General features: G+C 36.8%; 2 protein-coding genes across 8 annotated transcripts in view; both read right to left on the bottom strand.

The window, feature by feature from the left end:
- HEATR5A (HEAT repeat containing 5A) overlaps nucleotides 1–16,263 on the bottom strand; it is a 71,794-nt gene extending 55,531 nt beyond the window's left edge. For 3 of the 7 annotated variants that reach the window (XM_026710859.2, XM_026710849.2, XM_087921867.1), the window contains exons 1-7: nucleotides 15,559–15,706; nucleotides 9,509–9,737; nucleotides 9,077–9,288; nucleotides 5,191–5,299; nucleotides 4,253–4,402; nucleotides 2,520–2,691; nucleotides 780–940 (exon numbers count right to left, since the gene is read on the bottom strand). In XM_026710859.2, the coding sequence (XP_026566644.1) occupies nucleotides 780–940; nucleotides 2,520–2,691; nucleotides 4,253–4,402; nucleotides 5,191–5,299; nucleotides 9,077–9,288; nucleotides 9,509–9,634 (930 nt within the window). In that variant the 5' untranslated portion in view covers nucleotides 9,635–9,737; nucleotides 15,559–15,706. The other 4 variants (XM_087921868.1, XM_087921865.1, XM_087921866.1 and 1 more) reach the window with 3 other exon arrangements.
- Nucleotides 16,264–17,185: 922 nt separating this feature from the next.
- On the bottom strand, nucleotides 17,186–25,105 carry DTD2 (D-aminoacyl-tRNA deacylase 2). The gene is made up of 4 exons (XM_026710894.2): nucleotides 24,961–25,105; nucleotides 23,863–23,932; nucleotides 18,700–22,411; nucleotides 17,186–17,997 (listed from the first exon to the last, which is right to left on the bottom strand). The coding sequence occupies exons 1-3, from the start codon at nucleotides 25,081–25,083 to the stop codon at nucleotides 22,086–22,088; spliced, it is 519 nt and encodes a 172-aa protein (XP_026566679.1). The 5' UTR covers nucleotides 25,084–25,105; the 3' UTR covers nucleotides 17,186–17,997; nucleotides 18,700–22,085.
- Nucleotides 25,106–26,510: the final 1,405 nt, after the last annotated feature.

Consider the following 26,510-nt stretch of genomic DNA (forward strand, 5'->3'; position numbering starts at 1 on the left):
AGCCAGCCGTCCCCAGCTTCTCCCCGCCACTTTCAACTCCTCCTTTGTACCTTCTCGCGGTCGATGGGCTTTTCGGGCTCTTTCTTAATCTCCTCCTGAGTAACGCGAGACTCCGCCATCGGGACAGCTCTTCGTTTGAAGCCGCCCCCCCTTCGACGAAACTAAGGCGTGAGGATTCCTTCAGCACCCAAACGCCGCTTACCAACCGACGACCGACAAGCTCACCCGGAAGCACTTTCTCAAGCGCCATCGAAACAAGATGGCGGCGCCCAAGCAAAATAGGTGGCCCGGTACAAAATGATCCACGGACCGGTACCGGTCCGGGGCCCGGTGATTGGGGACCACTGTACTAGGGGATTTTTTTCCATAGAGATTTACCGGGGGATTTTTTTTTCTTCTCCCACTACGCTGATTTGGGTCCAAATCTGTTGTATATGCTGACAACATAGTCTTCAGTCCATTCACATAATTTCTGTCTTGTGAGTGTTTTAAAGGTATTATTTTAAATGTATTTTTAACGTTTTATGTATTCATTTGCTTATTTGATTTATGCCTGCCATTTTTAAATTAAAAATGTGCAAGTTTTCATTAACAATTGAGATAAATGTTCATCAGTATTAAAACCATTCAGACTTCTTTAGAATGTTGGAAAACCCTAACTGCAGCATAAACATTTCCAACAGGAACTAGTATTTAGTACAATAACAAATTAGTCACACAAATTTTTAAAAAGTTAAAACACAACATATTTTAACATTTTAGCATAATGTAACTCAAACCTGAGTAACTCCAACTCTGACATCCCTGCTGACTGAGCTGGTTCCTTTCAGAATATCACCACCAGTTCGTAGAAATCCAGAACTTCCACGAAGAAAACCTGTCCCTAGCAGTTCCAAAGCTTCCATAAATGAGATTTTGCGAACGTGTTGTCTAGCAGATGCTTTTACAATAAAAAAAATACATATAATCATACTCCACATATACACACCACAGTCTTTCATTTACTTTCATCTTTTACTGTAGGGCTGAAAGGTTGTTGAACAAGGTCATTAACCAAAGATCACCCGTATTGTGCTTTTAGTTTGTGAAGCCAATCAGAGTTTGTTGGGCAATTGAACAGCCTATAAATATGGCAAGTAAATAATTAAAGAAACAATCATGGATAAAATATTCAAATTCGTGCCAAACTATGGCATTTATGGAAAAGTCTTTCCATAACCAGCAAGATCCTTTTCTTTTCTTTTTTAAAAAACAACTATCATATGAGACTAAATCACATTGGATTAAGTGAAAATAAAATATAAGCAACAGAAAGACTGCTACAGGGACATTCTGCTTTGCAGCTACTCTTCCACTTCATATTCATCTATAAAACATTCTGAACTCAGTCTACATACTGGTTAACTAAGCTAAATCAAGTCATGGTTACATGCAAGAGTTGAGAGGTCTGATCCACTTTCTAGAACAACATATTTGACAAACAACTTTAGAGATTAGGCTATCATGGAAACAAAATGAACAAAATGAAGAAAAATCGTATGGGTCAATAGTCCAAAACATTGATGGAGGGCATGAATGGCTCAAGTGTTTCTGTATTACTGAGTACTGTAAAGCTTTGTCAAAGGGCAAATGTTACTTTAAATTAAGAAATATCATTAATAAAATAACCGTATTATATCAGTGTACCCATGCATGCAACTTAATACAACCTGTTTACATCATGTTACCCAAATGAAGCTGTGTTAGCTTTATCCTCATTAAATTACATAATTGAAAATACTGTAATTCTTTAGGTAGACTACATTTTCTTTACAAGAGAGAAAAAGAAAGGCTAAATTTGCTATTATTGATAGTAATTAAATTGGTAATTCTTTCATGTTATGAAATATTTTCATTGTCATCAAAATGGAGATAGAACACATCAAATAATCCATATAATAGAGGTACATCTATGAGACTCTGGCAGCCACTTCTGTAGTGCAGATTGTTAACATTCAAACTGAGCTGAATGGAGGCAACTAAAGTACTGGATGGGTATTTGAACATCTACCTCTAGCAAATTTAAGTAATTTTTACTATTTATAATGTTTCCTCATATGCTATTTCTCCTTTCATTGGGGTACTATTAAGCTTAATTGCCATTTAGTTAATTTGTTTCCCCCTTTAATTTCCCCCCCACTTTACCACTGCAGAAAGTAGAAATATTTTCTGTCACTATTTTTATTCTGATGTAGCACACACTGATGACCATATATTTTCTTAAATATGGTAATGGTCTGATATAATTTAGGCAAAATATTCATATGCATGTGTGTATATATGTGCCTTTGTATATGGTGTGTGTGTGTGTGTGTGTGTGTGTATGCTAGTTGATATGTTATTAGTTATTATGTTAACATATTAGTATATTAGCTATTGTCATATGGTAAAATCCTTCAGTGACTGATTCTGAAGGGTCTTTATTACCGGTAGTGCTTACAATTTCCTGAACCAAAGTAAGGATGAAAAAATAAACTCACCTGTGGCTTGTTTTGATGTTACAGCACTAATCAATACATAGCCTAAAAGCTTAGAAACGGCCATTCGCACTTCATAGTTGGATCCTTCAAAGGATTTAAAACATAGAGTTACTACACTATCTATGTCTGTACTCCACATAAAAGTTGCTTCAATCTGAAGTTCAAGAAGACACTATATTAAAAAAAAGGTGGGGGGGAGGAGACAGAGAAGCAAAATAAAGTAACCAAATAATGTGTGCACAAATATTATGTAGCTTAAAAATACCTAAAACAAAATGGGTTGCATCCAACAATGTCTGTCAGGCAGGAAAATAAAACCTATCATATAAATTTAGGGTTTCCTAAATCTGACCCATAAACACATAAGATCAACAAAGAGAAAGGGAACACCTTGTTGTAGAATGTAGACATTATTATTAGAACTTTGAATAGTATCCATTTATCTGGAGAGAAAACTATTTAGTGGGGCTTTTATTTATTTTTATGTACGCACACTCACATATATACATACACACACACTCATAGACATCTCTTGGGCCTCACTCTTTCTCAGCCCAACTCACTTCACAGGGTTGTTGTGGGAAAACAGAAAGAGAAAGAAGCATTATGCACACATGCTGCCTTGAGTTATTTATAAAAAATAATAGACATGATAAAAAAAACTAAAACAATCTCAAACCTAGATTAATATCAAAAATATCCATGTATTAATTATGGATATAAGAAAATAAAAGGAAATAAAAGCATATAAACCTAAGATCATTAAACTTTACAAATTTTCAGCTGTTGACAAAGGAAATAAAATATTTCAATTATTCTTCCATTGGAGGGGATGGACTTTAAAGTACTATACACTGGTACCTTATGCAAACTTCTTTTTTGTCATTCCAGAAAGGATCATAAATTGCTGGTTGTACTGAATAATTATTCCAAAATGAGCATGAGATCCATTTAGGAAGAAAAAAAACACACTAGGGAGCTAAAATGCCAAAGTTAATTGCCAAAGTAGAGGAATATTTATTTTAAATGACACAAATTCAATATCCTAAGAAAAATGTATATGGGTAAAGAAAGTTACTTGATGTGACTTATAAACCCATTTTGGGGGGGGGGGAAGGGAGTGCCTCCAAGTTACTGTGGACTTCTGGTGACTGCCTGAATTAGTCCCTGCAGTTTTCTTGGCAAGATTTCAGAAGTAGTTTGCCACTCCTTCTTTTCCAGAGCTTAGAGCAGAGGTCTCCAACCTTGGCAACTTTAAGACTTGTGGACTTCAGCTCCCAGAATTCTCCAGCCAGCTATGTTATGCTGGCTGGAAATTCTGGGAGTTGAAGTCCACAAGTCTTAGAGTTGGCAAGGTTGGGGACTCCTGGCTTAGAGAGACTGACTGGACCAAGTCACCCAGTTGGCTTTGTGTTTAAAGTGGAACTAGAACTCATAGTGTTCTCATTTCTAGCCTGGCCCCTTAATCATTACACCAAACTGTCTCTCTGTAATAAATATATACACTGCTGTTGTCAATGAATCTTGTATACAATTTTAATAGATGTAAATTAATATCTTGAATTTATTTGTGATGGAAAAATCCTAACAAAAATGTTATTTTCCATACTTATATACGCCAAAATCTTCTTGGTAATACAAAACAGTGGTTACAATGGATGGTGTTTTATTCTTCATGCAACATATGAAATGGTATACAAGGAGATTAATTATAGAAAGGAATAATATTTTACCTTTGCAGAAGCACAACGAACTGCCATTGATCTATCTGTCAAACATGTACGAGCAGCTTTGTAGATATCTCTGTGACAAGGAACAGCAGCAGCTCCCAACCCTTTCAGTATGTTTTGCAAACTTAGCATGATCTCATATCGTCCTTGAGACTGACAAGGCAAAAAAAATCATCTTATTATCGGATAAAGGTACCGGGATTTTTTTTTGCATTTTTATTTTGCTACTCTTCAACAAACAAAACTTTAGTAACATCATAATCACATTAGGTGAATTAGCTCAAAAATTTTGCCAAAGGTCCCACTGTTAAATTCATGGCAGAGAAGTCATGACACAGTACTGGAAGCTGACTGTCTCTAACAAGTTTCAGCACTTTAGTACTGAGCTATTGAAAACTGAATTCATTTTACAAAGAGTACAAAGAAATACTTGTAGACCACTCCTGCATTAATAAAGGTGCAAGTGTGACTATTTAACATAACAGTACTCATCATTTTTAGGCAAGCCAATTATTTCACTTTCATCATATCATTCAGTCAAAAAGTCTATGCCATCATCTTTAACATGATTATTATAAATAAAGCAAGTCAACACTAAAGATTTCCAATAGGCACATCACAATAAAAATATAAAATATCAGTAAGAATAAAAACAGGAAGCAGAGGGAATGGAAGAAAAACATTAAATCATGGCATCAAATGTTAATTTTAATGTTAGTTTTGATAAAGATTAAAAAGAGAAGAAAAGTCTTAACAAAGGCTCATTCTACTTTGCAATTAGCCTATTTATGATTCAAAGAAGTTCTGCAGAAATGTAATTTGTTTCTGACATATTATCCTCAAATGTCAAAATCTCATATGCATTAGACCTTCATTAAAAGTGTTTTCTTCACTACTTTAAATCAATATTTTATTTCACTTTTGAACACCTGCTCATTTACCTCTGCATTCTTCATTGCTTTAAGAATATTTCCCACAGTAGTCACAAAGCTGTTGCCCAAAATTCTTCCCAGCTTTTTGTATAAATAGCCCAAACAAACCACTGCAGCACTTTCAAAACAGAAAAGGAAAAAAATGTAGTCAGGCAACCTTTAAAAAACATTATTATTATTATTCTATACTGCATTTTATTATAAACCAATGAGATTCTTAATAATCAACAGCTATTAATAAAAGGCTTTTAAATATTAAATTATTTAGGAAAATTTCCTTAACTTAAAGTTAGGTTGCCATCTCCAGCAGTATGTTGACTGGTAATTCTGCACAACAAAATTGAAAGACAACCAGTTGTACAAGGTAGGTTTAAGATATACATTTCAGAATCACTTTAAAAAAATACTAAACTGATTCACAACCTGGCACAAAGAAACATTTTGGATTTGCCTTTGCAATTGAATGTATTACTTACAAGTAGTCCTCAACTTACAACCATAATTGAGCCTGGTAATTATGGTTGTCAGCTGTGATGGTCATAAAGCATAAATGTGACCCACCCATTTTAACAATTTTTTTATACCGTATATACTCGAGTATAAGTCGACCGGAATATAAGCCGAGGCACCTAATTTTGCCACAAAAAACTGGGAAAACTTATTGACTCGAGTATAAGCCGAGCTTTTCAGCACATTTTTTGTGCTGAAAAAAAAAACCCCTTGGCTTATACTCGAGTGAGATTCCCTCTGAAAGAAAAATGGTGTGGAGCTCCGGAGCTGGGCAGCCTCTTCCCTACTTCCGTGTTTCCTTTGCAACTTGTAAGCATGGGGGTAATTGGAAGCAGAAAAGTTCTTGCATGAGGATATATTGTTTTTTCTTTATTTAACTGTTTTTAGGGGGGGGGGGAAAGACCCACTGTCATGTGAGAATGCTCAGACACGAAATCTATCCCCCTGAAAATAAGTGTGTGTGTGTGGGGGGGATTTTAACAGAGGGAAGACATAGGGAGAAGGCAAAAGCGACGGAAGATCCTTCAGGGGAAACTGAGGGGGAGACTCACCCTTGGTCCAGATGAGCCCCCTTCCCTGCCCCTAAGGAAGCAGAGGCAGCCAGCAAGGGCAGGCAAGCCCCGCTTCGCGGACTCCGTCCGTCCTCGCTCCCACCCACCCACCCAAAGCCACGAAGTCCCCCAATCGCGCAGCCCAGAATCGCCCTCCCCTCAGGGGGCAGCAATGACGCCCGGTGTTTCCTGAAACAAGAAGCTCCTCATGCAAGAACTTTTCTGCTTCCGATTACCCCCATACTTACAAGATGCAAAGGAAACATGGAAGCAGGGAAGCGGCTGCCCAGCTCCGGAGCTCCACACCATTTTTTTTCCAGAGGGAATCTCACTCAAGTATAAGCCGAGGGGTTTTTTTTTTCAGCACAAAAAATGTGCTGAAAAACTCGGCTTATACTCGAGTATATACGGTAGTTGCTAAGCCATAGCTGCTAAGCGAATCCATTCTTTGTTATGGGTGGTTTTTGCCAAAAAACCAGAAGTAAATGTTAGTTTTTGACAAAAATATTGTAAATTGTGGTCAAATGACTGCAGGATGCTGTACTGTGAGCCAAGTATTCCTCCAAGAGGACTATACAGTTTGCATAGAAGTGTAATTTGTTAGACAGCATTCCACCAAATTCCAACAGCTCAGTTACGGACTGAAAAGTCAGCCTTTGCTAGTAGAAGCATATCCGTAAAGTCCTTGACAGCCCCCAAAATTAAAAAAAGCACAAGTACAAATCCCAATGACAAAAAAGTTGCCTATGCCAGAGTGTACATATAGAAAGGCATAGTATACTTTAAGGAGGCAAGAGTTTGTGATAACTTTGCCATTGGCGGGTTTTTTTGTTTTAATCTAGCCTTTTTCCAAATTTTCTTACTCAAAGTATAACTGGCACTACCCTCTACCTGATGAACTGTAATAAGTGTTTGATAGAGATTCCTGCTTTTCTGTCATTTTCTGAGTGATTAAAAATCAACATGCTATTCTGCACTTCTAAGGAATTCCTACAGAGTATCTTTCCTTTTATATGGAGGAGGAATAATAGCATTCTCCTAACTGTCAGACAGAAATACAGTAGTTCCATTCTTTGATATTCAACATTCCCATGCAAATGTCTCTAATATGGTTTCTAGCATGCATAAATAAATAAATGAATGAATGAATAAATATTGCATTTCAGTTACATTCCAAAGTATTTCATCTTTTTATTTACAGTTCTATTGACACTGTTAGTGGCTCCTTGCTTAGTTCTTTTTACCCATCTTCAGGCAGTATTTATTTTCATCAAAGTCACTTATTTGTAATGAAACTCACATCCATGTACTCATCAACTCATCTCTCCAAGATCAGACATTACATTTCTGTTTGTCTGCTTTTTCTTTCATTCATTAATTTATGCTCACTACCATTTACACCATTTACATTCAAAGTCATATGCCATGGTCATAACCAGATGACTCTATAACTTCCCTATAATGCCTTTGGCCAATTTAACCTTCACATGACAGTTTTTTAGTAATATAGAGGAACCAATCAGGCTACCACTCTTAATAATACGCACATAATTCAATGACGCTTTGCCATATTTTGAACAGTATGCCACAAGCTCAAGCAAAACTCAAATTTTCCCAAGTATGTTCATATCTTATTGAAGCTACAATTTTTAATCTAGACATATCTTGCATTGCTATTATTGTCCACATGTCCACAACTGAGAGCTGCATACTGTGAACAGATGCACTTAAGATGAAGATGAAACAGAAGCAATCAATATGTCTTAATCTATTATCCTCTCTCTCAGCCTATCTGAATCGTTTCTTCAACTTGAAGCAAGTCCAAGTTCTAAGTAGGAGCCACCCAATGTAACTAGACTTTAAAATAACTGATATAAGGGAGCAATTATTTTCTTTACTATAGATTTATACAAGATAAATTCAATGTGCATATGTTAAAAGAAAGCATTTGCAAAAATGTTTACTGTATATTAAGATAAGTTTCATATAATGAAAAGTATGAACTGTTATGTACAACAAATTTTATGCCCTTTTTAAAGAATGAAATTGTGTTTCAAACATATAAACTTTATTAAAATTAAAGCATTTCTTCCATCTGTATCAAGAAAAGGAACACCCATAATTGAAGAATCAATGATGTTATATCCTGGAACTTGAGCTTACTTGAGGTTAAATGTTTTTCAACTGTTAAAGCCTATTTTTAGGTCATGTATACTTCCTATTCCTTTGAAAAATCTTATGCAATCCTCATAAATTCTAGCTATAACTTAATCTCAAGAATACTGTAGGCCAATGTAAAGGCTATATTTTTATGCTAGGGGCTTCTTTCTGCTAGCAGCTCACTTGAGAAAGGATGAAGCATTATTGGTGCCAGATTAGAGATTGGAGCTGTTTATTTGATTGTAATTCTTGAGTGCCTGTGTTTAAATACCCGTCTGGTTATCCACTACAATATATAAATGTCAATCCAAGATTTCTAGGCATTCCTCCAATTGCTGTGTTTTCATCACAGTCTCTTTTTCTACACTAAATTGTTTTGATTATTCTGTTCCCATCATCCAACTATAGACTCATTCCTGGACAAGAATACAACTAAAAAGAACAGGAGCTAAAAAGAAATTGCCTTTGTGTTGTGCAAATGGGCAGTGCATGGGAAAAGATAGGAAACTATGGCTCTGTTACCAGGCCAACGAAAAATTGGATGCAGTCCTATTCTAATCTTCAAAACTCACACTCATATGGTATGCAATTTTGTTATTTTTATTTAAGATTCTATAGGCTCCATGATGAAAAAATAATATTTTATTATGACCGTGGTGGACTTTTAAACTTACAGTTTAGTAGGTAGATAGCTTGGTGAATCATCTTTACTGAGAATAAGTTCGTTGCATTTGTCAATTGTTTGGTGAACAGAAAAAACATCTCCTGTGCTATATAATACAGCAAGGTTCTTGGCAATGAGTTGTCTAGCAGGAGGTCCTGGTGTACTGGTTAATAAAGATATCAGTTGTTCAACAAGTTTGTTCTGTTTTTCCCTTATATCAGCCTGGAAATATAGAATACATTGTTAACATTCAAACTCTAAACCATCTGAAAAGCTTCAGACCACTTTCAGTTAGGTTCAGACTCATTCAAGTGAAGTCCGGCTCAAATTCAATTTCCATTTCTAGTCACTAGTTAGCTCCCTAAATGATACCCCTTCCTAGGAAGAAAAGGAAGACCACAGGAAACAAATTTATGTTCGGTTCTAGTTGTATAATTTTTACCTGATTAGTTGCTGGTAAAAGTTTTTCTAAAAACCTCAGCCATTCCAAAGCAAATTCTGCTTTCTGAAATTCACCCAGCTGATTATAAACTTCTTCATTAAATAGCAAGCTGCAAGCCAACTCCATTCTTTAAAGCATCTCCTTTTCTGTATGTGAAAGCCACTCATGAAGGCACACAGGAATGTTGCTGTGTGATGTCAGCATTTACTGGCTGAATGAAAAAGGGCACCTGGATAAATATATAATAAATATATTTAAGAATGGAAGTGACATATTTTAATTTCAACATTTAATCTCAGGTGCCTCACTGGCATTTTAGAAGTGTTAATAATTCTTGAAACTTAATTATTAAAATATCTTAAAATCTGGCAACAAGAAAGATCACTTGTAGACTGTTGTATGTTTAGATTTTATCCTTCATTTCTGTCAAAAATTCATGGTGAAGTACTTCCTTGTTTGATTTTTTTCCCCATAACCTCTCTATGAGATTTGGGACAAAAGACAATAATTTACCCAAAGCCAGCCAACAGACTTCAGACAAAGTCTGAAGATGTACTTGGGTTTCCAACATCTTAACCATCACACATTAGAAAATTGTGATGCTACCAGGCTCATTATTTACACAGCACAGTGTGATATGGGATATAGATCATGTGTTTCACCTATGATAAATTATTCTCACACTGATAATAGTATTTTGATCCTTTCAACAGAAGAGACAACCACCCACCCACCCCCATTCTCTGAATCAAGACATATGAGAAGGCAGAACAGGTTTTGCCATATTAGAATGTATAAATCTAGGTTTCTTAGTTGTTACTCATTGGAATTATTCTGCTGCAACCACAATGCCCCTTTTAATAAATATTACTAACAAATATTACATGACCTTGAAAGTTTTGTTCTATAGAACAACCATTTCCGGTTCAGATTGCTAGGAGGGAAATCAGATCCCACCTCACCCTAGAAGTTTTCGTTCAGGAATTCTCAAATTGTAAGTCAAGATAATTGAGCCACAACCACAACTGAGCCCAAAATTTCCATTGCTAAGCAAAGCAGTTGTGCTGTGTCTTGCTCTATTTCATGACCTTTTTGCCAATCACTGCAGTTGATAAGAGAATAATGCAGTTATGAATCATTGCAGAACAATGCAATTGTCATAAGTACATGCCCAAATTTTGCTTAATGCCCAAATTTTGGTCATGTAACCATGGAGATGCTACAATGGTTGTTAAGTGTGAAAACCGGTCACCAATATAATATTTTAAAGTCTGAGAACCCTTGGAACATATAGATTAAAATACAGTGAATAAAAGTGGAATATTTCTTTCTTTCCCAACCATAAACTCAAAGAATCATTCATATGGGAGTCACATGGACTCATTTATAATTTTAGGGAACTGCATTATCTCAGCTTTTGGGAACTCTTCTTCTAAAGAACCAAACATTAAACATTCTTTGCATTTAAGATTGGTTTATTATGACAAGAAAATAAAATTCAGAAACGAATAGGATGATAGAACTAAATGTGGAAAGGGAATTCAATTGGCTCAGATTGTATAATATTCATCAAATTTAAGAGCTAGCTTGAGAATAAAAGTACATCTCATTGTAACTCCATGTTTTAGTATGAGTCAATCTTTTATATTGTCATTAATTTATATGAAGCATTGCCACAGATTTTTTTTCTCAACATTTATATAGGACATGACAATATGTAATACATGCTTCTACAAATATTTTTGTCAATTTTGTACAAATATATCTGAAGTTTTCTTCTGAAAGTTGATTTTCCTCATGAATTTTGAGGGTAAATTCTTTGTTCTGTCATAGTCTAATTTAATTGTACAGAAAAGAGAATTTCTATCATTAAAAGAGGCAGGCAGACATGAATGCAGTTAAGCTGTCCACTGAGATCTGATTATCTGATGTAATTTAAGAGAACAGACTTATTACTTATTTATACTGTTATGATAGCTGGTTTCTACCCAGAGGAACAAAGTCCTCTTACTGTACAAACTAAATCCATTTGCTAGGTAATAAGTCCTACTGAAATTAATAACCTCATTTCTAAGTGGCATTAGGGTGGCAAGTGTACTGCAGAAAACGCCACACATCTTATTTTTTTAAAAAAATGCCTATCACATGTGTGGCAAAACAAATAGGAATTGCCTGATAGTTGTCATGTACTATAGCTACATTTTCTGTAGGTATTCTCCACTATTAGGATTTGTATGATAAAAGAGATATAGTCTAAGCAGACCCAATAGCATAAAAACTTCTCTACATTCTATGAACGTAGTACAGTTGTTTAGTTTGCATCATGTAGCAGTAGAGCCAAATAAAATGATTAATTTTAGTAGATTGCAGAATCCATTTTATTTATAAAAAGCCAGCATTTTTCTATGGCAAGGAAACATGAAGATTTAGAAAACAAGTTACAGCTATTACAATTTTTATAAAAGCATGCGCTAAATATACAAATAGTCAAACCCTTTCAAAAATGATTTAGAAATATTCACATGTTTTCTAACCATTTTACTTGCAGAGAACTGTTACTGGACTTTAATTTGGTCTTTTTAAAGAGTATTAATATGCAAACAGTAAACTATCTGCAGTCTCTCCACTGCTTCTAATCTGGCAACCCGTATCTTGAAAATTATCCGCCATAAAGGTGCAATATTGTTTGGAACAAAAAGCATTAATGAAGTCACTATAATTTACTCAAATATAATTCTGTGGTGTGATAAAGCAGATTTTTGGGATTATATTTCACAGCAAATGGCGATTTATGCAACTAAGCACATCTCTGATTCCAAACAACAATCTATACTTCACTTTATGATTTATATTTACAAATATGCCCCCCAGGAACTTTTTCTTGCAATGGCCAGCAGAGTGGAGTAAGTTTTTAGATTCTTTAGGTAGGACATGAATTGGTGGGTGCAAATTCTACGTATATTAGAATTGTTACCAAACAAATGACATGTGAATGGAATGTTTAAGAGGTGGTAGGAAGTGATTCGTTGGAGTGTGCAACAATTTGGGGATTAACTTTTCTAACTTAAAACCCACGCAATATACGGCTCTACTATTTGACCCGATTCTTGATTTATATATAATAAATGATCTTACTCCAAAACTGTATAGATATGATTCATCCTTGAGTTTGCAAATCTCTATGCACTTCCTTGAGAACAAGTGCTACTGAACCAAATGAAGAACATATCTGAGCAAACATCTATTGGATGAAACAGAAGCAGCAGAGGCCCTGGCATTTGTGTGGTGCAATTTCTCCTTCTGCTCATAAAAGAAATATTCTATTCATGATTAACTACAATAATATCTATCTATCTATCTATGACATAATGAACTTTCCCCCACAGGACAACTGTAATAAGGAAATAGGATGAATATTAAAGCTTTGTATTATGAAAAGATTACACATCTATGACTACTGCGAACTATACAAATTCAAATCTATTTTAATGCAATTCTATCTTGACATTTCTCTTTCCTTACCTGAAATTATTAAGATAAGTACTTTTTTTGTAAAAATATGAGGTCACTTTTGCTCAACTGTATAATAAGAATATTCAGTTCTCATGGATAACTCAAATCCATCAAGCATAAATCATAATTCTATTTAATTACATGGTAGTCCTAAGAAAGAAAAAAAAACCATGTACCTAGTTTTGGGCATCATTAAGAACACTAAATCTTGGCAAAGAGAGTATCAATAAAATCAGTCAATAGAACCTCTACCCAAGTTCTCATCTTAGTTCATTACCATTAAATTTTAATGATGTAAACAAGAGCATACATAAAAATATTTCTGGAATAATATGCTACTAACAAGGATCTCTGTCCTCTCCTCCATCCTTGTGTGGTTAAAAAGTATCTGCAACATGGGAGACTCTGAAAACTTGCATAACTAATATTTCAGAGCTGTTCTCCTTAAGCAAAGAAAATCCCCTAATAAAAGACTGATCATGATAGGAGGCATAGAATATTGTAAGTATCTGGAAGAAAAGGGAAAGCAGAATAAAATATCCTGATGAAAAATGTGATTGACAGACCACAAATTTCAAGGTATGGTTTCTATGTCCAATTAATTAAATGTTATAGTAATTTGAAAGGGCAATTAGAGGAACTATAAATAAAGATTATTGATAATCTTGTAACCATACAGCACCTTATTACTACTTATGCCATTAGAAGGGAAAGAATGGAGGATGGGCTTTTGTTACATGCCATCTGAATACTTAGAGAAGAGACAAGACATAAATCTAATGAAAAAGTAAATGTAAGAAACAAAAATAGTCTTGTATCAAGTTTCCTTGCTGTTTTAAAGAAATGAATTGAGCATTAATATATAGCATTTAACATTTGAGTTAAATCCAGTAAAACTAAGCATTTTTCTAGATTAATTAGGAGATAGACAACAATACTTATATGTATAATTGATATTTTTTTAAAAATACTTACAGAAGCTTCACAATTCCTTTTATGTAGTCACTATGTTTACAGCTAAACTATGCCATTAGCTAAGTTTCTTTGATATGGGGTCAAAATAGCTGCTCTGTCTCAAAATAAATTTGCTTATTTGGCAAAAAAAAAGTTTTAGCTGCTAAATAATGGTATTCTATGCCATAAATAATTTCCTACTGCAATTTGAGTTACTCATTCACCCTTTTTTGGTTTCAATATTATGACGCATGGAATAAGCTTGTGCTGCGAAGTCTTTTCCTTTTATTAATGTCAGACATAAACTGGTCTATTCATGAATTTCACTCAATACTTTCCCTTTCTTTTTCTCCAGCCTCCTGCCTTTATGACCCGTGTGATGCTAGCTTTTATTGTTCTGGCTAGTGTGACTTTCTGTTGATCTCTGTTAAGATCTTCTCTAATCTTCCTCTTAGGATTTAGAGGTATTTTTTTAAAAAAATGTGCCTAAAAATGAAATCAATTTGGAATGTTTTACATGTAAACTCTATGCCCTTGGCACAGCATATATCAAATTGGACCTTCAGAAAGAATAGTCAATCTTATATTCTCATGGAGAAAATCTAACTATGGGTTGCTTAGAATCAACACTAACTTGTGTTACTATATTGTTTAAAGATAACAGCTGTATGTGAAACAGTTTATTACAAAATTAAATGTTTTGTTAAATACTGTATATTAATTCCAGTATGGAAAATCAAATGAACTTAAACGTTTCAGTTGATCTATTTAGCTTTTATATGAAGCAACAGGATGGGGGATAGGGGAATATTTCTTGTTCTGAAGGGTGTTTGGTGCTCTCTGATCTTGGATGTTTTCTTGCAGATATTTCATTACCCAATTAAAGAACATCATCAGTTTTAGGCACTGATGTTGTCATCTAGTTGGGTAATGAAATGTCTGCAGGAGAACAACCAAAATCAGAGAGCACCAAAGACTGTACAGTATAACCATACCCTTATATTGATATTTTTTGTATTATTAAAAATTTGAACATATTTCACACTTATCAAAATTATATCCTTGTACAATAAACAATCAGAACAGTGTCCACAGCAAAGTGTGGATTCCAAAATGATGCCATGTACACTATATCATCACACAACTGCTATAACTTATTTCCATCCTTACATCGGATGCAAGTATGCAAGTCATAGCATTTGTGCTATCACATTATAACTTGTGTGTCGTCATTTTCTCTCTCACATCCCTACAGGTACCCAGAACCACAAGCATCCCATTCCATATTCAGAATGGATTGCTTTGAACATCAAAGAAATTAAAAAGGAGAGAGAACACAACACACCAACAATCAAAAACGATGCTGATAGTTTAAGAACAATATTTTAATTCTGCAAATAAGAACTACAGATCGCAGACCCAGAGCTTTTTTCTTTAAAAAAAAAGTTATTCCCATTTAACTGCGTTTGGTATGCTTTGATCCACACCCTTTTAAAAAGTTTTTTTCCTCTTTTTTAGTTTTTTTTTTTAACACGTCTTCCTCGACTACGTATCACTCACACATAGTTCCGATGAGCGCCTACCTTTGGTTACAATCATTCCCCGGAGAGCTGCCCGCCGCCCGCCGCCTCTCCCCTGCATCAGTTAAACTCAGTTAACAATGTGGCTTCTCTCTCCTGACGTGTCCCCAGGCTCGGCACGCTTTTTGCCAGCCGCCAACGCTCCCTAAGGAAAGGGATTCTTCTCACCCATCTGTAGCCGCCGCCTCCTGAGTGGGCGAGTCCGGCCAGCCTCTCCCGTCCGGCCCCTGGAAAAGGAGAGCAACTCGGAGCTCCGGCAACTCCGAGGAAACCTGACCAGGCTGCAGGAAGCCGCTTGCTCGGGGAAAGCAGGCGACACAGGGCGGGGTTCTGCTCGGGCTGCCACCGCGCCGGGATCGGAATTCGTCCCTCCGCCTCTGCCTCTCCAGGGGAAACCCGCACCCTCCCTTCGGCCAGGAGGAGGAGTTGCTGGCGGGGCCACCTTCGTCCTCTCCCCCTTCCCTGCTTGGATGGCCGTTTAGGGCCGCCTAATCGGCCCCGGAGCCATCGAGCGGCGGCGGCTGAGCTCGGCTCCGGTCCCTCCGCCAAAGCGGCCAAGCAACGCTGTGAAGCTGCTTGCTCAGACCCAAAGGGAAGCTGTGTTGTTCTCTCCCGGCGCGATCCTCTTCTCTGCAGCCACTCACACGACCACGCTCCGTGGGCCTAAAGGCGTGGGTACTTTGCACATCTTTTAAAATTTCAATTATCCTGAACCGGAAGTTGAGGGAATGGCTTGATTTTTTTTTTTTTTTACAGTTGAGTAGTGAAGCTGTTTACTTTAGTTTTCAAGCCTTTTAAGTCCTGTGGGTCTCGTTTTCCCAGCTGGGCTGAGAAAGTGCTTGTGCTTCAATGCGCTGTTGGAAACGGGCCCACTTTTTAGCTGAAAGGCAAGTCATTCCACCCTGCTTGAATTTCTCTCCGGCTTCAAACCCGTAGTTCATAAGACTCGGCAAGCTAAATGTCACAACTATTATGTGAATTCTGTGACAAGTTCATAAGACCATAAATTCATAAATTCTAGCTAAACATGACTCAGCGTACTGTGCAAAGAGCCAAGGCATTTGAGGAGGGAATTATTACCCAGCAAAAAATGTCTCCATCCTTTAACACAATATGACACAGCCTCTGTTCATAAAATGTGTTTATTTCATTTGCAAGCCCTGGATGTGCAGATTGTCTCAAAAAACCTCAAAGATAATGTGTGTCCCCAGACACATGGGTTATAGCTAGCATCTTGAATTATATTTGGAAACAAATCAGTAACCATTTTAACTCTTAACAATGGTGTGCCATTGCTATAATAGATGTGACAATTTCTGTGTGAGCCAAAGATTTAAGACAACCTATATAGATAGAATTGGAGTAGTCCAGATGACAGGTGACAAGTGTGTTACACTTAATACTTCTAATTCCAGAATCAATGCTTCTAATTTCAGAAAAGGCAGCAACTGTCCAGAGTTGATCAAAGGGTTTGTCACAGCTGCCACCACTTTTCCAGTAAGATCTGTGAGTCCAGAATGATCCAAAGAGCAAGCAAACAGCACAATTTTTAAAAATCCGAACTTCATTCACATAAATCCTCGTCTCCTTTGTAGCATGAGTCAATTTTAGAATTGGAAGGGAGGCGATGTGAGAATCATATTTTATTTCAATTCATTCATTTGAAAGCCAACAACTACAGAAGTTATACCAGTGTATGGAAGACATTAACAAAGGATATAGAATGGAATTTAGGTCCATATTAGGAAAATAAGAGGTTAATAAAAGATTTAAAAAAAAGAGGTTACAATTCAGCATCTATAAATGCCATAATCCTGCCCAAAGTCCTTCAAAAAATCTCCAGAATTAAAAAATGTTTAAGAATTATAATTGCAAAAATAAAGACACAAAAATATAGAATAAAAAGAAAAGATGCAGAAAATCGAAAAAATAAGAATGTAGTAATGATAAAGAAATAAAGTGGTAACTTTATCACAAATATAAACAATTTTAGTAATTTATCACCTTAGAAGACAAATTATCTTTATGAGAAGAGAAAATTAAATATGGGATCATTTAAGTGTCTTTAATTTTAATATTTAATAAATCCCTAATGCCTTGTCATTTCAATCCTGATCAGCAGAAGTCCATTAAGGATTATCAGAAATAAAGTATCTATTTTAACATTAATAAACATTGGATAAACTGAATAAACATTAATAAACATTGAATAAGCTTTATATTCCTTTTACTTTTAACAATCTTGATCTTCAAATAATGTTTTAGAATGTGATTTCTCTTCATTTTTTCTTTGTGCTAACAAAATTCTTTAAAGCTTTAATAAGCCTCTTTTGTAAATCCAATACAGGAAAATTATCCCAGTCACTCTCTTAGTTTGTTATTTGTATGTTATTTTTAATTAATAAGACATCAGCGGGTTTCCTTTGTAGTCTAGTATAGCATCTTCTCTCATATCATTCTTCTTCTTCTTCTTCTTCTTTTTCTTCAGCGTTTGTCTCGCGCTCGGGCGAGGTCCGCTAATGTCCTTGAGTACTGCTTCCACACCTTTCTGTCTGCCACGTGTGTCGGGTCTGCCTTCGCGATCTCTAGATCGGCCTTGATCGTGTCCATCCAGCGTTGTTTAGGTCTACCACGCGGTCTCGCTCCTCCGACAGTCACCTTCATTACAGATTTGATGATGGATTCTTCCTTGGCGCAGCTCACGTGGCCGAACCATCGTAGCCGGGACTGCCTCATGACCGTGGGGATGGGCACGACGTTGAACCGTCTCGCACTTCTTCGTTCCTGACGCGATCGAGTAGGGTGAGGCCTACCGACCATCGGAGCATTCGCATCTCCATTATCTGGAGTCTGCTTTCGACTTCTTTGGTCGTCGGCCAGCACTCTGCGCCGTATAGCCCACGGGCGCACCACAGAGTTATAGATTTTCGCCTTCAGGCGCATGGCATCTTCTTGTCACAGAGGACGCCCGTGACGGACTTCCATTTGCCCCACGCTGCATTGATCCTGGCTGCCACCTCAGTTTGTAGTAGGCCTTCTTCCCCAAGAGTAGTTCCCAGGTACTTGAAGGTGGAGGCGCGCGGTAGCTCCTGCCCGTTCACGTGGATGGAGCCTGTCATTTCATTGTCAGTGGTCAGGTAAAACTTGCTCTCATATCATTCTTGTAGGTTATAATTACTAAATATATTTTAAAATAGGTCTCAATGTTGTCAGGTAAAACTTGTTCCTCTTCCAAACCATTTAAATAACTATCTAAAAACAGACACTCTTAAAATTAGCTCCTAGATCCCTACTTCAAAAATATCTTTTAATATATCCAACGTTAAAATATTTTTCTTCATTCTGTATTAATAATACAAATTTAAGTGTGCTTCTCCTTTAATTTTAATATTAAGTGCCCCCTAGTTCCCTGTAGTGTTCAATCTTCAAAGTCCATTTCTATCATGTTTTTAAAGAATTAAACAAAGCTATGGTAAGGTTTATTATGATAAATTCAAAAAAAAATTCAAATCCATCTGGACCCTTTGTTTTTAATTTTCCAAAATCAAAATTCTAATTACCCTTTTCCTGTTTATAAAAAAAGTGTGTGCATACATGCATCTCTGAGATTCCTGGCAACTGCCTGGACAAGTCCCTGGAGTTGTTTTGGCAAGATTTCAGAAATGGGTTGCTATTGCCTTTTTCCTTGAGGGAAAGACAATGATTAGTGCAAAGTCATTAAGCTGTCTTTCATGTCTAAGACAGGTATACAACTCATGGTCCCCAGCTTCTACCCTAGGAGCATCAAATAGGAGGCTCGTGGGCCGGAAGTGTCATGCGCAGGCCACGCCCACCCCAGCTCCACGAAGGGGAGGTGTCTCAAAATGTCACTTGATGGCAACATGACACTGTGAGTTTGACACCCATGTTCTAGCCTATGTAAGAGCAGTCTTCAAAATTGCAAGCACCTGTGCTACTGCCATTCCTTCCATTTGAGCCAGAGATGGTATTCAGCATGTTCTGACCAGTTCTGGAGAACCAGTAGCAGAAATTTTGAGTAGTTAGGAGAACCAGCAAATACCACCTCTGGATATTTTACAGTATCCTTCCCCTGCCACACCCACCAAGCCACGCCCACAGAACTGGTAGTAAAATTTTTTGAATCCCACCACTGATTTGAGCCTTTCTCCCACATTAGCACAGCAGAGATGCCAATAAAGCTTCAATTTTGACACAGGTGTGGGAGGTGAGGTGTGTTTTTGGAGCTCTGCAGCCACCAATAAACTGAGAAGAACAGCAACCTTCTGTTTTTCTTTCAGAGGGACTGGATAGTCAGTCCAGAGAAAAATATGTACAAAAACCCAAGAAAAGAAAGCACAATTTAGAAAGATGCAAGAGCTCTACCTACTGGCCATTAAAAGAGAAGTAGAAAAGAAGAAATTCCAGAGAAAGGGAATAAAAGTCAGAATAGGCTCTGTAAGAAGGAAATATTAATGCATATATGATATAGATCATAGTATTTAAATAATAGTTTAGAAGAAACATTGTGATAGTAATAGAAGATAGAATAGAGATAATAGGAAGTATGTAGTCTGTGTGTATACACACACACACACACAGATAGAGATAATAGGACTGTATGTACATACAATGTGTGTGTTTGAGTATATGTCTATGTATATACAGTATCTCACAAGTGAATACATCCCCTCACATTTGATAAATATTTAAGTATATCTTTTCACGTGACAACACTGAAGAAATGACACTTGGCTACAATGTAAGTAGTGACTATACCGCTTGTAAAATAGTGTAAATGTGCTATCCCCTCAAAATAACGCAACACACAGCCATTAATGTCTAAATCCCTAGCAACAAAAGTGAGTACACCTCTAAGTGATAATGTCCAAATGGGGCCCAAGAAGCAGTTTTCTCTCCCTGGTGACATGTGACTCGTTAGTGTTACAGGGTCTCAGGTGTGAAGGGGGAGCAGGTGTGTTAAATTTGGTGTTATCGCTCTCACTCTCTCATACTAGTCACTGGAAGTTCAACATGGCACTTCATGGCAATGAACTCTCTGAGAACCTGAAAAAATGAATTGCTGCTCTACATAAAGATGGCCTAGGCTATAACAAGATTGCCAAGACCCTGAAACTGAGCTGCAGCCCAGTGGCCAAGATCATACAGCGGTTTAACAGGACAGGTTCCACTCAGAACAGGCTTTGCGATGGTCGACCAAAGAAGTTGAATACCCGTGCTCAGTGTCATATCCAGAGGTTAGCTTTGGGAAATAGACGTATGAGTACTGCCATTATTGCAGAGGTTGAAGGGGTGAGGGTCAGCCTGTCAGTGCTGAGACCATGCACTGCATGCTGCATCAAATTAGTCCGCAGGGCTGTCATCTCAGAAGGAAGCCTCTTCTAAAGATGATGCACAAGTCCGCAAATGGTTTGCTGCAGACAAGCAGACTAAGGACATGGATTTCTGGAACCATGTCATGTGGTCTGATGAGACCAAGATAAACTTATTTGGTTCAGATGGTGTTAAGCATGTGTGGTGGCAACCAGATGAAGAGTACAAAGACAAGTGTGTCTTGCCTACAATCAAACGTGGTGGGAATGCCATGGTCTGGGGCTGCATGAGTGCTGGCACCACTGCTGAGCTACAGTTCATTGAGGAAACCATGAAAGCCAACATGTACTGTGACATACTGAAGCAGAGCATGATGATCCCCTCCCTTCAGAGACTGGGCCACAGGACAATATTCCAACATGATAATGACCCCCAAACACACCTCCAAAATGATCACTGCCTTGCTAAAGAAGCTGTGGGTAAAGGTGATAGACTGGCCAAGCATGTCTCCAGACCTAAATCCTATTAAGCATCTGTGGGGCATCCTGAAATGGAAGGTGGAGGTGCGCAAGGTCTCTAACACCCACTAGCTCTGTGACGTCGTCATGGAGGAGGGGAAGACGACTCCAGTGGCAACCTGTGAAGCTCTAGTGAACTCTATGCCCAAGAGGGTTAAGGCAGTGCTAGAAAATAATGGCAGCCACACAAATTATTGACACTTTCGGCCCAAATTGGACATTACCATTTAGAGGTGTACTCACTTTTGTTGCCAGGGGTTTTGACATTAATGGCTGTGTATTGTGTTATTTGAGGGGACAGCACATTTACACTGTTATACAAGCTGTATACTCACTACTTTACATTGTAGCCAAGTGTCATTTCTTCAGTGTTGTCACATAAAAAGACATAACTAAATATTTACAAAATATGAGGGGATGAAATACTGTAAGTACAAGTTTGGGCAGAAAAGAAACTATATAGGTTAAGAGTTGGTTGAAAAGATTCATGGACCAAAACAATCTTCTATTGGACATTTTGGTTTTCCGTGACAGAACTATTGTATGATAAGGAAGAAATATGGGAGAATGTGGCAAAAAATAAACATATAAATGTGGACCTGAAGTTACTGGTGGACATTTCAATTTTCTTTGCACACAAACATTAGCATCAGGTTAATTGTTACCTCTAGCACATATGTCTCAAAATTCAATCTGATGAGTGTAAGGTCCATTTGTATCTACTCTCAACACTTGTCGGTTTCCATATGTGCCATGCTTCAGGACTACACCAGCTTCTGCACATTTGACATTAGCAGCCAGTTGTTTTTCACACTGAATCACAAACTGGGAATAGAGTTCTAGCCCAATTTCTTTTTCAATGTTGGTATGATATTGCATTCTTCTTCCTTTCAATTTACCACCCAGTGTGGCTTGTGGTATTACAAGTATACTACCTGGCAAATCCAAAATAGACACATATTTGCCATCTTCACATTCACTTAATTTCACATTCAGGATTGTATTGACTGTAAAAAATGATAGGGGAAAATACTTGATTAGCAGGTTGAAACATAACTTACATTATCAATAATGCATGTTTAAATTATCTTTATTTGAACACATTTATACTTTAGTTTTAGTATGGAAAAAAATCCTTAAAAGAACTGCTCACATAGTGCAAAATACATGATACAAAGGAAAGAGGGAGGGGAGGGGAAAACAAATGAAAACATTTATGCACCAGTTCTTAATGGTCACATGCAGTGATGACAGTATATACTGTATAAATTGAAATGTGAATACTGTTAAGTTTCCTATATAAAATATTTATTTGCTAGTTCCCTCTACTGGCTCCCTGAAGCATTTATTTTTCGACACAAAGTCTAAAAAATTTGGAGCAAGGAAATGATTAAACTTCAACTAGATAATTTAGACAATTGTTCTAAGTTTCCATCCAGCAAACAGTCCCATGACCCTTTTTCAAGCAACTTTCTGTACTATTGAGATGCCATTCTCAACATTTATTTACTAGGTGAAGTAAGGTCCAATTAAACTGTTTCTAAGAACTACAGTACTTCCTATTTATTCAATTATGAATAAATTTAATTTATTATGTAGGAAATGATTTTGTCAGTACAATAATTTAAAAAACTATAAAAAGATAAAACAGAAAGAGGTACTTTTTTAATTTCTGTAGGCTTGGACAGTAGTGAAAATTGAACTAGATCAGGTTTGCTGAGTTCTCTGGCACTGGTAAGTTGTGCGACTATAATTTAACTGTCTGCTGTATTCATGGCAGTAGCACCTACACAGCTACCGTAATCAAAGGGTGCTTCTGGATGGAAAGCATCTGCCGATGATTTAGCTGACTGCATTATATACAGTATTCGATATAGGGCCTCAGAAGCAACAAAGGATTTTGGCTTTATACTTTCAAAAGAGGATGTAAAGTAATTGTACAGCACAGCACAGTAAACTGCTGGAAGTAGTTGATGGGGTAAGAAAATATCATCCCTGTCCCGTCGGTTTCTTAGTTTTGGTTTTAATATAGTTTTTAAAATCTTAATATGTGTAGTTTTAATGTTTTAATTATTTTTTTTCCTTGTTTTATAACCTGTAAGCAGCTGAGAATCACCTGACAGATGGACAGCATACAAATATAATAAATAAATAAAAGGTTTTTGTGTTTTTGTGCCACTTTCCCTGTTTATTTCCAAAGCAAACCCTAAAATATTTTTTGTTAAAAAAAATAAAATTTACATATAAATGATACATAGATATAAACATAAATATAGGAATTTTATTAATGTTTGCTGCCTCTATTAACAAGAACTGGACATACTTTATGTACAATTGCAGTTTAGAAGGAAATGTCTGTTGTGCTTAAACTTCCTCACAGAACAAACTTTTATTTGCACACAAACACAATAAACACACTGGTTCTAAGTTCTAAGAATAATTTCTCTGGAAAACCTACCCATTTTGGGAATAATATCTTCACTGGCCCCTTTGAAGAAACATACATAGATAATAAGACCACGTTGGATCTATATAAAATGACAAAGATATATTGAAATATTGTTATATATATTGATTGATTGATTTGGACAGTGTGATTTACTATTTACTGTAATTTAAAAACAATATTCTGTAGTCCAAATACTACAACTGCACAATCCTACAAATTCAATTAACAGATACTGTAAGATTCACCAAGTTAAATGAAGCTTGATTTCTAATTACTGAGTATTCACGAAAAAAATATATTTCAAAATACATTTATAAAATGTTCGTATGTCTGTTTTCAATGTTTGGCATGCTAAAGCAAGTTTCACCCAAGACACATTTTTAAAACAAAGGAAACACTCTTGAAGAGTTTATGCTAGAATAAATTAGAAGATTTCCCTATTGAAATTCCAAGTATTACACATTTAGAAATAAATTTTAGAATATTACACATTTAGAAATAAAAGTTCTAAATATTTTTATGTTCCAGATGTCATGAAGACCTGCATCAAATTTTTACATGTATTTTGAAATATATTTAGAATAGACATATGGCTGCTGTTTCTATCAACTGTATAAGAAAAATCGGAAGGTGCCTACATATTTTTGAAAATAAATATCGTTCAGTGGGATTAGTACAAGCTGCAGAAGAGACATGTGAGACAACGAGTTATGTCAGTAGATGTCACACTGGTCAAAGCAAGCGAATTTTCACATGCGGTAAAATCCTAAACCATTAAGTATTTTTTTTAGTGCCGGAAATGTTTCTGCGTAAGTTAGTTTGGTCAGGCACATTAATAACCAGGTGAAGTACTCCCGTGTTATGAAAAATTCGTTACGGATTAATATAATAATGCACATTATGAGTTCCTGATCATTTCAGGAAGGCAGATTATATACAATATGAAAATCTAATCTGTAGTGTTGATAGATAAGAGATATGAACTCTGGATCTCTGCGGATCTCGGAAACAGCTCTGCTCAGAAGTTGGGGCGAGAGTGATACAAGCATGCAGGAAAGCGAAAAGAAGTTAGCCATCAAACGGCAAGATTCGCAATGCTGATATTACCTCTACCCATCTGGCTTCGCAATCCGGTTCAGCAGGCTTCACTTGCAGCTGCGCGTGCAGACACTGCTGCAAAACCACACGAGCTAGTGGACTCGAGTTTGGGTCAGCCATAAACGCGCGCATACGCACACACACGCCACTCGGAGGAAGGCAAACGGGGCCTCTAAAAGTCTTTTTCTCAAACTCCTCCTCCAGTCCCTCCTCTAAGTTGACGCAAACTCCTTCTGCTTCATTTCTTTGTAGTCCATGGTTATTGACTCTCTGTTGAGAGACAATTCGTTTCTCTGCCCGCTTCACACAATGTATAAACCTAGAAAGCAGTACAAATCGCCCATTGAAAGCAATAGCAGAATTTAGAATTATTTCACAAAACTTGAAAACAGAAGTTCCTCCTGTTTTGTAACTTGGATATATTTATGGGACATTATTAAACTCAATTCTGTTTATTCTCTTTAAAATGTACTATGACACAACCAAATGATTGAAAGAAAAAGGAAGACAGCATTTTTATGGAACTCAGAGGGCTGCAATAAATTTGGGGAAATGAGGATGCCTGGAGTGTCATTGGCTGGTGACGGACAGACAAAAATATGTACAGTTCAGGTACAATGAGCAGTGGTGGCACAGTGGTTAGAATGTAGTACTACAGGCTACTTTTGCTGACTGCCAGATAGGTAAAATGAGGATTCAGATTATTGGGGGCAATATGCTGACTCTAAATCATTTAGAGAGGGCTGTAAAACACTGTGAAACAGTATATGTCTAATTGCTGTTGCTATACGGAGAAACTGTGGTGAAATAAATAGGTTCCCACTTTGTGATTCTCACTATAGTGTGGAGAGGAAGAAACAAAGCTTAGATATTGGAAAATGTATAAAAAGATGTGGTGTTCTTGGTAGGAGATGCATGCAGATCATGGACTCTGTTTGGGATAAGTAAGTTTTGTCCCAGAAGGAGACCAAGTCCAGGAGAAATGGCTAGGGAAAATAAAAGGAAGTGATTAGCTGAGGGAAGCCAAAAAAGAGCTAGAGTTCCATTGAGTCAAAAGGATTTCTCAGGAATGGGAAAGAAAGAAGGTAATGTGTAAGTTGTAAATGTGTGTGTGTAAGTTGAGTGCATCAAGTAGCTTAAGAAAGCAAAAGGGAGATAAAACAAAGATTCTTTGACAGAAGGGTTACTTGTAGTGTACTTTGTAGTGTACTTTAATTAGTGATTGGCATTGAGGTGCTTATCTAAAAGCCCCCAATGCTAGTAGCTCCAACCCTGTTGAGGAAAAGTGGTGAAAGCGTTTTACTCCGTTTTGAAGAGGTTTGAATGACAGGGGACTCTTCCCTCCATGTCCCTCCTGTGCCTGTGTTCTAAAGATGCCTATTGGGCGCTCAAGAAGTTTGCTTTTCTAATTCTCAGAAGATCTGGTGGAGAAAATCTCCATCCTTACAGTAATGCAGATGCTGTATCTTGTATGCATCCTTCCACAGCTGTAATGGGGAATATAGCTGGAAAAGGTTTTTCCCTCGCAATCTTTAAAAAGATTCGAGAGTCCTAAGGAA

The sequence above is a fragment of the Pseudonaja textilis genome, chromosome 1 (assembly GCF_049901715.1).
Source record: "Pseudonaja textilis isolate UNSWEBS1 chromosome 1, rPseTex1.2, whole genome shotgun sequence".
Lineage (NCBI taxonomy): Eukaryota > Metazoa > Chordata > Lepidosauria > Squamata > Elapidae > Pseudonaja > Pseudonaja textilis.

What these genes read in the sequence shown, in the direction of transcription:
- DTD2 (XM_026710894.2), bottom strand. Translation starts at nt 25,083, where the DNA reads ATGCGCGCGTTTATGGCTGACCCAAACTCGAGTCCACTAGCTCGTGTG. An exon ending in GCGAAGCCAGATGGGTAGAG is followed by an intron (nt 23,933 to 24,960) that starts GTAATATCAGCA and finishes CATTTTATATAG; the next exon opens with ATCCAACGTGGTCTTATTAT. An exon ending in AGATATTATTCCCAAAATGG is followed by an intron (nt 22,412 to 23,862) that starts GTAGGTTTTCCA and finishes CATTTTTTACAG; the next exon opens with TCAATACAATCCTGAATGTG.